Raw genomic sequence first — 12,194 nt, forward strand, 5'->3', positions numbered from 1 at the left:
AGTTCAATATATCGGAGGTTTAGTTATGTACACGGGCGAACTCACTGGCCAACTTTACAGGCTAAATTATTTCAGCCGACGCATGATATGCACAAACTCACATTTTCATCTGCCTGTGATTTTGATAGCCTTCAGAGGTTTCTAAAAATCTTGGGCTTTATGGAAAGCGCTCAGCAAGACGAGCGCAGTCATACCCAGTTCGCAATTGACAGAGTTGTAGGGGTAACACCGCAGCATGATGCAAGCGCTCCAATGCTACGAGCGCTGCACAAAATTCTCAGCCATTTCAACTATTTCGATCCTAGAGCGGTCAAAGTTTTCGCAGGAGAGAGCTGAAAAATGCAGCTGCAATATGATGTGTGTCATGTGTGAATGCGTTGGGAGCGAGTCAGGGAAAACCCCTAGCGTGTACTTCAAATTTACGCCGGCGCAAGCTGACTTGTGTAAGCAAATTTCGCTCGCGTGTCATAACTCGCCCCACAACCTTACATCGTCTTCGGGTCTTTTTTCCAGCCCACAGCTGGGGCCTATCTGATACAAATAGACCTTGTAATCATTGAATTCGGACAATGATTGACAGAAAGTTTGAAGTCGTTTCACCATGGAATGTATAGTCTGGCGGATTAATCCGTCCTATCGGTGCTAAAGGGTTATTGGCCTGCGAGCTGCAACAAAAACAACAGTGAATATCATTGCGCTGCGCCACGGGCGCGTTTGCATGCAATGCACTGATGCGCAATTGCTTGGTGCTCACGACAGGACTCACCCCCCCCCCCCCCACACACACACCCAAGCTCGCTTTGCTGTTTTACGTCTACACAAGCTTTGAACGTTGAGCGTGGGCAATTTGCGTTACCTATTATCCCGTATTTGGGGGTGTCTAGGGAGCTGGTCCGGCGAACCCTCTCTGCATCGATTGAGAATTTTGTGATACAGCGGTACACAGATGCATAGTCTATCCCTATTTACAGCAGAGCAATCTCTGGGCTCGCGAATCAAAAAGCCCTGACTCGTGTAAACGGATCCAATCTACGGCCAGTATCTGCACAAAACTCTCACCCAAACCTGGCCCATTGATTCGTTTGCGTAAAACAAGCGAGTCAATATAACTCTCTCTCTCTCTCTAACTGTTACTAGCTCACTGTGACAGTTTTGGGCTGGGAATTTTATCTTCCGAGTAACTGTCACGAAGAAAGTGTACTAAAAGCTGCTGGAAGCTGCAGTAACACTCAGGACTTGCATATCTCCAAGGGACTTTCCCTATTGTAAAAATGACATTTTGTTCTAATTGCAATTTCAAGGAGAGAAAAGAGCAGTACGTGGCATGTGGCCTCTAAGTTCCTAAAATTGTGTTCTAATGTTGGAAATTTGAATCCCCAGCCTGGAAAGTGGCGTCAAATCCAAATTGTCTCCAGCTATCAGGTGTCCATCAAAACCAGCTCTGCTGTGCGTGAAAAACATGCATCACTTCAGTATTAGGGCACACGTTTTTATTTCTATGTTTCTCGTCACCCGCGCGCATACGATTCAGGAGTCTGGAGGAAAAAAAGAAAAAAAATGTGCTGCACTGACTGTGCATGTGGGGACCAGCACACTCATGCACATGTACATAATGTGGCCTGGCCTGCGCGACACATGATGCGAGATCACCATTTTTTGTGCGCAATCTAACTGCACATGCACAGATTGTGACAGAAGATCCTACCACATACTAGTTGCTAACTATGGATGCTATTTTGCATGGTCTATTGGTGGATTTTAGTGTGAACAAAGGTCTAATAAACTTTTTTATATTTTTCGGTCATTTTTTTATTTTTCCACCTCTCGCATACGTTTTTAGATTTTCAGGTGAAGAGAAACATAGAAATAAAAACGTGTGGCCTTATGCCACCTCTGTAGTGCCACATCCGGCAAGAATGCGTAGTTGTGCAATGTGCGCCCCTCCCTCCTGTTGTGTAACGCACGCACAACAATTATTCACCACTACTACTCCGCACATGCACACAGCACTCACAACGGCGGACTCTGACAGTAGTGTAAATAAAAGGACTGATACTTGGAAATGAATTAGTTAGGTAAGGATATAGAAAACAACAACTCAATCTTGGGAGAGCTAATCAACAAGGAGAAATAAAACCGGAACTCCACGGAACCGGCGGGGGCGGGGCAAGGCGACGTGGAGAAGCCCGGCTGACGTGTGCGAGTACGCACGCGGCGCGGTCAATGGGGCTTCGGCCAGCAAGCGTGGGGACGCTAAGCTTTGCAGCAAGCGCAGCATGCAAATAAGGCAGAAGGCAAAAGCAATGCGCATGCTCGCAATAATGACGCGTAGCTGAAAGCGCATGACGTCAACATAACTCGTGAAAATGCCTACGCAAAAATGTGTTCGAAAAGTAACCGTGAGCTACGATGCAGGAAACGATCTCTGCGATCTGGCGGACAATGAAACAATTCGAAACTAGACAAGTTGACAGTCAGTGAGTCAGAGAAGAAAGGAAACATGATAATAGCAAGAGAAGAAAGGAACAGAGCAGGCGCGGAGAATGCAGAATATGGATAACAGAACAGAACGGTAAGCAAAGTCTCAAAACGAAGAACACGACGTACAAATTCAAAATCTATAACTTGAAGCAATAAATAAACGTGCAGTATGGTATCAAATACTTGTGGAGAGAGAGAGGCGAACTATTCTACTTCACTCCCCCCCCCCCCCCCCCGCGCGTACGCAGGGTCACCTCTAGGGGGTTTCCAAATTATGCGTTTTTCGTGTTCCTTGGACTATAACTTCAGTTCTACTCACTCAATCTTAATAATCTTGGGCTTTCTGGACGTGGAAAGGTATCCGGGAGAGGAAGGGAATGAGGTCGACCATGATAGCCAGGAAACTGTACCTGTATATCCAGCACTATAGTGCAGTGACGCTGCGAAAAGGCCCAAATGCGTCCTGCTCCAGCGATATCGTTGTTCTAGATTGCAGAGTTTCGATTTTTTTTGCTGTGTACTCGTGAGAATATCACAAGTGAAGCCCCTGCAAATTTGAGCAAGTCAACATGACGAAAAGTCTCAAATTCTCGATACTCAAGTCACACTGCGCGCTTTGGAAATTGCTGACATCGTCGCTCAACGAATGATACTTCTCAGGAAACGTTGCTCACAGTACTTCGCGAATTGTTTCTACCGACAGCTGAAAGTTTTCTATTCGATCTGGATATTTAGATTGTTGGATTTGCGCGAGATTTGACTGAGTTAAGATCTGTTCAAGTTTTGCATTCTCGTCAGATCAATCGTGCGCCCTCCCAAAAAATGCCCAAAACGTAGCTCCTCTGGAACATTTAGTTAGGGGGGGGGGGGGGGTTCCGGGCAACGTGAAACCCCACTGCGTAAGTGCCTGCCCCCGGTTTGTTTTCGGTGGCTTTCACCCTACTCTAGCACCAACCAAGAGTACATAACCCAGAGTGCAACTGCTGTAATAGGTGGCCCTCTCCAGTCTCTCCGGAGGCGTGGGTTCGAATCCCACCGCTGCCGCCAATGCAGTAGCTGGCCCTCGGAGACAATTTCACACACTCAAACAAAGCACTCACTTTGTGGTTTCACGAATACTCGTTAGGACAGAATTATTAGTTGCACACTCGGCAAGTAAAGATAAGAAGTGAAAAAGCACAAGAAAAGAACAATGCAAGAAGACAAAACACACGGCGAACGGCAGCCATGTTCTTTAGTTCATCAACCAATGAGCAATCTATATAAACCGGTCGCCGACGAAATTCTAGAATATTCCAGAGCTGTGAACTGTGATTGGTTAATTATGCTAATGTTCTAGAACAATAACACTAGCAGCAGTCATACGGGTAAATACGGGTTTAGCCATACACGACTCATACATTACTCACGAGCGACTCACGGAAAGATTAATAACATGCAGATACAAAATACGCAAGGAGAGAAAAAATGTAACTAGGGCCATGGTAAAAAATATCTTTGATTCTCAAGTATGCGCGCATCGATTTTTGGTGGCGCATCGACGATTTTTTTTATTTCTATGCATGCATATGCGTGCATGAAAACGGTCAATGCGAAAGGCATGAATCCGGGAGTAGTAAAATTATTATTATTATTATTATGTGCTTGTTCGCGTAGACATCAGCATGGCCTGCAGCTGCATTAATGGGCATGCGAATCATGCAAACCAGCCAAAAATGTTCGCATAAGCCACTTCGAATAGATACAAAAGACCATAACAGTTTCAAAAAAAAGAAGAAATATGCGAAAAGAAGACAAAAACTAGGGTGCCGACACCACTCGGGCACAGATGCCCACCCAACCGCTTCGGTCAGCAGCAAGGGCACGGAACGCCTCCAGATCGACTTTGCTTGACAAGGAAAGTCCAATCCGCTTGGCATCATCTTGTAGTAGCGTCGGTAGTGTGTGTCTTGGTCGTCCCCTCCAGCCCGCTGGACGAGGCTCTGCGAAGTACGCTCCCATGGCCAGGGATGGTGGGGAGTCAGCCGGGAGCCGGAGGACGTGCCCAAAGAGCCTCCACCTAGCTCTCAAGATGATAATGCGGAGAGGAACCGCGCCGGTACGCTCATAGAGCCTCTCGTTCCTAATCCGATTCGGGAACACAATGCCGATTAGCGCCCGCAGCTGTTTTCGGTGGAAGGCCTCAATACGGCTCAGCTGCTGTTTCGTTGGTGCCCATGTTGCACAATTGTAGCAGAGTACAGGGAGTACAAAGGCATTATAGAGCCGGATGCGGAGATCCTCCGAAACTAGCGACCTACGGATCCACAGCGTCCAGAGTTTACCAAAGGCAACAGTTGCCAGTTGCTGTCGCCGTAGCATATCCTCGGCATCACCTAATAGGGACCCGAGTTTCTTGGTGGTTCGCCACTCCTCCTCGATGCGATCAGTGTGCCGTTCGATGTGCGTGTGCTCTGTTTTGGTCTCATTCACTTTCAAATCCCATTCGAGGAGCTTGTTGGATATGGTTGGAAGGAGGGTCCTCAGCCTCTCACCATCAGTAGTCACGAAATCCACATCGTCGGCGTAGGCAGTTTCAGTTGGTAACCCCAGGGAGATATCGGCAGGGGGACGTGGTAGAAGAAGAGGCCGGACATCACGCAGCGCACCCTCAAGGTACACAATGAAAAGAACAGGAGACAACGAGTCACCTTGGGGTGTGCCGCGGAGAGTGGGGAATGACGGGCCCTTAGCGGATGGGAGTACAACCCGCAGTACGGTGTCCTGGAGGAGGTAACTGATCATTCGGATTTCATCCGGCTGCAAGAACGATCCCAGCACCGAGATGAGCCGTGGCCTGCTTATACAGTCAAACGCTTTTGACATATCAATGCCTAGGATATCCAGCGCACAGCGATAGCGTTGGCATCGAGCCGCCAACCATCGGTATGACCACACAACATCTGTGGTGCTTCTGCTGGGGCGGAAACCACTCTGTGTGTGTGCAACGAAGTTGTTGACGTCCTTGTTGATCCTCCGCAGCACAATCAATGATAGAATCTTCCTGAGCGCTGTGAGTAAAACCACGGGCCGTAGGTGAGCGACTGGTCCCCTTGATTTGCCAGGCTTTTGTAACGGAATAAGCGACCCACTACCGATGCTGTTCAGGGGCAGGCCTGTCTCGACGGCAGAGTTGAGGACCTGGGCGATATTGGAGTAGACGAGGGCAGGTGAGTACTTTAGCAGCTCCCCTGGCATGTTATCTGGGCCACTTGACCTGCCATTGTTCAACTTTCCAGCTGCCTGTGTCACCTCTGCCTCAGAAATGGGCCGCTCAAGCCGGCGGTACTGAATAGCGCAATCCTGGTCGGCAAGGCCTGGTCGCCGCAGCAACAGTGCACCAGGCTCCGGTGTGTACAGCTTAGAAAAGTGGTCGGTGATTTGGATGGCTACCGAGACTGGCTGTATTACTTGTCTACCCGCTTCATCATGCACAGTGATAGGCTGTTGTTTTTGTCGCTGGAGTAGATGGACTGCATGAAACATCTGTGCTGTATCCTTCTTTGCTTCTACTTCCCTCGCCCGAGCGTCCAGCTCATTCGATGCTAGTTCCTTTGCTCGCAGCCGGATTCGGTGTGAGAGGGTGTTCCGCCGATGCTTCAGATCAGTCACTTGCCGTGGATCCCTACTTGTAGTTATCAGCAGTCGTAACCGTTTTTTCTCTTCTGACCAGGAATGTAGCTGATCATCCATGAAACGCTGTTGCTTCTTTGGGGGCTGTGCCAGTCCAATGGTATTCTTTGCCGTTTGCTGGATGAAAGACGAGATCGATGTCCAGTGTGCTTCCGGTGTGGATGTGTCTACTGCGCCGTTGGCGATCCGATGGGTGAGTTGGGACTGGAAGTTTTGACGGCAGGTGTGCTCGCTCAATCTATGAACCTGAAACTTCTGAGCTTTCGCGGTTCTTTTTTTGTTGTTGTTATGTGCCCACAGACCATAGATCCTGCTCAGACGGGCGCGTGCGACAACGAGCCGATGGTCTGATTTCACCAGTGTCCCAGCATAGGATCGGGCATCTGTGAAAATCTGCTTCTGGTTGCTGCTACTCAAGATGAAATCTATTTGATTGTATATAGGGATAGAGCAACCGCCGTTTGGGTTGTGCCTCCAACCTGTCCAGGTTGTCAGATGCCTAGCTGGATGTTGAAAGGCAGTGTTACATGCAAAGAGATCAAACGACTCGCAGAAATCCGCTAGCATAGCTCCGCTGTAGTTACGACGTCCACGACCATATCGTCCGGTGCACGAGCCGCCTGAGTCATCCCTCTGGCCGAGTTTGGCATTGAAGTCGCCAGCGACGAGAACGAGCGAACTGGACCTTACTGAACCCAGGCAATCTCCGAGCGCTGAGTAGAACTCGTCGAGATGGACTAGTAAAATACCGGTATTTTTCTACTCCCTGGCCTGAATAATAAAATAATTTTAAATTAATTATGATTCTGTGACGTACATATGTGTTACCCTATCTTTGGAAATAAAAAATTGTGGGAATTAAAATAAAAAATCGCTCGCTCGCACCGATTTTCACAGGCTCATGACCTGAGAATCAACTTTATTTTTTACCATGGCCTAACTGCCCATCTTGGGGTTTGAACCTAGGAATCTGTACTAACAGAAGCTCTACAAATAAATACTCTTTTACTGCGAAAAATATACTTTCTATTAAAATGCAACTCCTACACTACGAATGGTTTATTCCACGATGGAATCTTTGGTTGGTTTCACCTCCTCTGGAGATTTGAGGCATACTGTACTAGGCATGCATTGTGAGTCTTAGCTAGGCCAGGTTCACTAGGGGCATGTTTGATTGGTGAATCCGGATTCAGATCAGATTCACTTGAGCAGTCAGAACAACAGTTCCCAATCAAACAGAAACAGAACAGATCATATTTTTGCCAGAAATATTGTAGAACTCATGATAGCTCATCGTGCCGCGGACTTCAAAATTTCCACAGAGTTCAAAGGTTTTTACGTTGCTCAAGATGCGAAGGCAAAACAAACTTGAAAGGCAACTACAACCGGAGAAGCCCCGAAGACAGCCAAAAAAACAATCATGGACGTAGGGACCGCCGTGTAATGTGCAAAATCACACGTAGACCTCGATGTACATCTCCACTCCCTTTCGTAATCACTGACATGCCAAAATCCATTCGAATAAAAAAAAAAAGAGAAACTCATTGCGTAGTCCTGTCAGGTTGTCATTGGGCTTTGCAACATGCTCTGGATGCTCCAGCCTCGGGGGTCGGAGTGGTCAGAACATGTTCTGAACACTCCAAAACCAGAGCGCACCAGTGCAGACCAATCAAACGCTCCTGTTCTAAACGCTCCTGTTCCGGATCCGACCAATCAAACGCGCCCTAAAAGCGTCCACTACGAATACGGTTACAAGCTACCGTACTGAGACATGGGAGGAAAAGTTAAACAATTTATTTTGGAAGCGGCAAAAAAACCCCGAGAGGCATGAAAAAATCGTCTTCCAGAGCATGCGTTGCTTGTGCTTTGGACGACATGCCATGTCACAGGTTCTCCAAAAGGCGACGTCCACACAACAACAATGCCGCAGTGGACCATAACTATGCACCAGGTAGCTGGGGATTTGCAGACTCTTATTATGCACTCCAGCTAGCAGTCTTGCAAAGTTGGTTTACCGGCGGTTGTGTTTCCATGTCTGTAGACATTTGCTTATATTTTCAGAACAATTGTTTGACTTTGTTTCTCTGGAAATGCTCCCAACCCCCCCCCCCCCCATGCTTCTTCAATCTCTCTCCTTTGCATGTAGACACTGGATTCAAATGCCCCACTGGCTGGCTGCAGAAGGGCTACAGCTGCTACTATTTTGAGAAAAATGCCCCGAAGACTACTTTTGAAGCGGCCATCAATCATTGCCGGTCCAAAAATGGATCGTCTCTTGTTGTGATCAACGATGAAACAGAAAGTGCGTTTCTGACACAGGAGATGAATAATATTCAGACAAAGAGTACTGATCTTCGCCTGTGGATTGGATTATATGACATACTTGTGACAAGGGGTGGCCCGAGAACGGGCGTCCGCTGGGTTGATGGTAAGTTGCACTTGTAGAAACCGGCGTCTTGCTACTGTGACCAAGAGTGCTGACAGTAGCAGCAGCAGCAGCGGACACACAGTCCTGACCAGACGCACCCCGCACACACACACACACACACACACACACACACACACACACACACGGACTCAAACGTACGCGCGCACACACACACACACACGCACACACACACACACACATGCACACACGCACACATGCACGCACGCACACACACGCACCCGTGCCCACACACGCACCCCTCCCCACACACGCACACACATGTCCTATCGGGTCTAGAAAATTGCCGTATTTGTTCAAGTATTTCACTCTACATCATTAATTTTACCGTAGCCAGCAATTGCATGTCATCACGTACATTGAAAATCAACATAATTTTGCGAATCGACCTTTTTTCAGCATCACTTTTCAACGAGGACGAAGCAAAGTCGGCCGAACGAAGCCTAGAGGAAGAATATCACCCTCTCCACTTCACCATCACGATACTGACATAGATACAAAACGAAACAACTAAAACATCCACAAGAAAACTGTACGGCCATCTTTGCGCTGACTTTGGTCTGGGAATTTTCTATCACGATCAAAAATGTACGAAGAGCACTCAAAAATAAGCTACAGACGTACCTTTATCGCTCTCTACTCCTTTTTCAAGGCGCAAAAGTGGACTCTCGACTTTCAAACCAGGAACCAGACATACCAGTGGTCTTTTTTAGCTGCTCCACGAGCGCAGGGAATGTTCACCAAGGGGCGCAGAGCAGCATCCATTCCAGAAAAAGAGCTAAAATACGAGTGAGACTGCATGCCTGAGTACATCAGTACATGCACGAGTACATGCAGAAAATAGTCATTTTCAGCATTTCTGCTCCAAACAGCAACTAGCTTCGACTAGCTACAAAGATTACACCAAAGGATCAAACAAGAACCATTTTCTTCCGTTTTTTTTGGCAGATGGCTTCCTTGTACTTGGCCCAGCACGCCAAAAATCACACCTCGGAGGAGTACAAAATTTCAACTCTCAGATGTCCTGGATTGCTGGCCATGAGACGCTGGACATGTATGTAGCATCATGAAAACCCAGCACTAGTGCTGCAACTGTTGTGAAGAAACTGGTACCGCCCCCACGGTGTGATACAGGTGGTGAGCGGCTTGGCATCGTCAGACAGCGGGACTTGCCAATAGCCATGTCGGGCGTCGAGCTTCGTGAAGTAGCGGGCTTTGCCGATGGCTGCCACTGCGTCATGTGGTGTACGAGCAGGATGGGTGGGTCTGCGTACCTGATCATTCAGCTTTCGAAGGTCCACAGTCAGTCGCATCTCAGTAGTGCCCTTCTTCTCAACGAGAACGATCGGATGGCACCACGCAGAGGGTTCTGTGACTGGCTCGATAATGCGATCATCGACCATACTGTCCAGTTGGGACTTTATCTGATCCCGGTAGGCAAACGGTATGGTGCGAGCAGTGCGGACGCAGCTGGGTTCTGCACCTGGTTCCAACTGAATGTCCATGGGCGGACCATCCATTGGTGGAAGCTGTGAGCTGTCGAAAACGTCGGCAAACTCTTCCAGAAGCTGCTGTTGGAGCTGCTGGGCAGTGTTGGGTTCAGTACGGGCAGAACGGACAAACACGGAGGGCCAAGAAGCAGGCAACAGATTCAAGGCACAGAGGCTTTGGCGGGATAGCAGTGCCTCATCCAGGCCTTTGTACACGTGCAGTGTGGTGTCGTGTGTGACGGAATCGAGCTTTAAGGTCGCCTGGATCTTGCCAAGACTGGTGAAGGGTGCGCCATCAGCGGTGCGCACAACATCCTTGTCGGTAGGCAGATTCTCAATAAAGTCTCCGAGGAGCTCGAGGTGTGCAGGGCCAATAGCGTTGATGTCGCTGCCGGTGTCAGGAAGCCAGCGCAAACTGGTTGGCTTGTCGGCAGACACGAGCTGCGTGTTGACGGCTAGGGTAGCCCCTTCACGGGAGGACGCAGCACGTTGCAGCTTCAGCTGACCGACGGTCCTCTTAGAAGCAGACGGACACATGGATAAGAAGTGACCGGTGCGTTGGCAGCCGTTGCATTTGCGATCCGCAGCAGGGCAGGGTCGCTTGCTATGAGCGGTGCGGCCACAGTTGGGACACTTGTCCGGCGAGGGCTTGCTGCCAGACTTGGAATCCTTGGCTGCGGGTGCTCGAGCTTGCTTGGATGCCATTCCTTTCTGCTTCTTATAGCTGGAACGAACGGCACTCACGGACGCGTCTCCAGTGGCCTGGCTGGGGATACGTGACGAGGTTTGACTGGCAGCCTCCTCGGCGCGACATAAGTCGACGCAGGTTGCCAGGGTTAGATCCTTCATTGCCAGCAGCTTGTGTCGAACGTCATCCTGCAGGATGCTGTCGCAATATGTGCGAATGTCGGACTGTCAATATTTGAATACATGTTACGAGTGCAATTTGAATTTACAGTATTTACAATTTGTCTTTACGTCGCACTCTTACCTAAGGTATATCCCAGGAGCGATAGGGTCCAGGTCCGCTGCCCATAGCTAAGTTCTAGGTATAGTAAGTATTTGTAGTAAGGTAGCTTGACACATGACTAGCTTCGCTCTATAATCTTGTTCTGAAATGAATTGCATGTGTGGAATTATTTGATCTCTTCGATCGAACTGTCGATTTATTTGAACTGCATATTTCTGATTTATTTATTTTCCTTTTTTTGCATGCACGCACTGGCAGCGCTCCATTGCAGCCGCGATACGCGATCGCAGGATTGCTACGCGCGTACGATGCACTTCCCAAACTGGCTGGCTTTTGCACGCAGCAAAATCATGATAATCTATTTTTGGTTTCACATTTTTGCACACAGTATGCTGGCATGGCACGGCATGCGTACGCTGCCGTGCGAGCGAATCCTTTTTCGGAGCGCTCTGTTGTAGTGCTTCGTGTCCTTCTCTCGGTAGTTTTCTCTCTCCAAGCAGTGTTCTTTATGTGGTGAAAGAAGTGACAACGAACCAGTTCTCTCTCCCATCTTGAAGTTGTCGCGGCAGCTGCTGGCCAGCTGTCCGCGACAGTGTGTGCATGATTGTACAAGTATAAAGTGAAGTGTTTTACCACAGATGCCGGTAACAATGCGGTCTCGCAGAATTTCATCCGTGTTAGCCTGGAGTGACTGCTGGCAGGTTTGACACATACGTCCTGAGCATGTCGAACAGACATCCAAACCTGAGAAGTTGCACGCATGAAACAACTCCCTCAAGGATGTGTACCACGCGTCGAACGTCTCTCCAGGTTGCTGGGCACGGCGGTAAAATTCAATCCTGTCCAGCAGGGGGTTGCGCTGGCGCCGGATGAACTTGCGTAGTTCAACCATGGCCTCCGGGACATCATGGGTGTTTGGCACCACAATCACACCTTCACGCACGAAACGTCTCAGGTCCACATCCAAGGCCTGCCTAAACGCGGCCATCCTTGTCTCGCGGGGCTGCGCTGACAACAGCTGACACCGGGAGCTGTCCTCCCAGGCCTCGCTCCACGACACAAATTCAGCTAGATTCGCCGACGACAACAAAATGGGCCGATCCACAGCGACGGGCTTGGTGGATGGAGCAGGAGC

At 48.9% G+C, this 12,194-nt stretch overlaps 1 protein-coding gene across 1 annotated transcript in view; it reads left to right on the top strand.

Annotated features, from left to right (window-relative positions):
• The window catches only part of LOC135820096 (C-type mannose receptor 2-like), a 59,119-nt gene that overhangs the window by 19,603 nt on the left and 27,322 nt on the right, over positions 1–12,194 (top strand). Inside the window, exon 6 of the mRNA XM_065333405.1 lies at positions 8,300–8,581. Coding sequence (XP_065189477.1) covers positions 8,300–8,581 — 282 coding nt within the window. The remainder of the gene's footprint in view (positions 1–8,299; positions 8,582–12,194) is intronic.

The sequence above is a fragment of the Sycon ciliatum genome, chromosome 6 (genome assembly GCF_964019385.1).
Source record: "Sycon ciliatum chromosome 6, ocSycCili1.1, whole genome shotgun sequence".
Taxonomy (NCBI): Eukaryota; Metazoa; Porifera; class Calcarea; order Leucosolenida; family Sycettidae; genus Sycon; species Sycon ciliatum.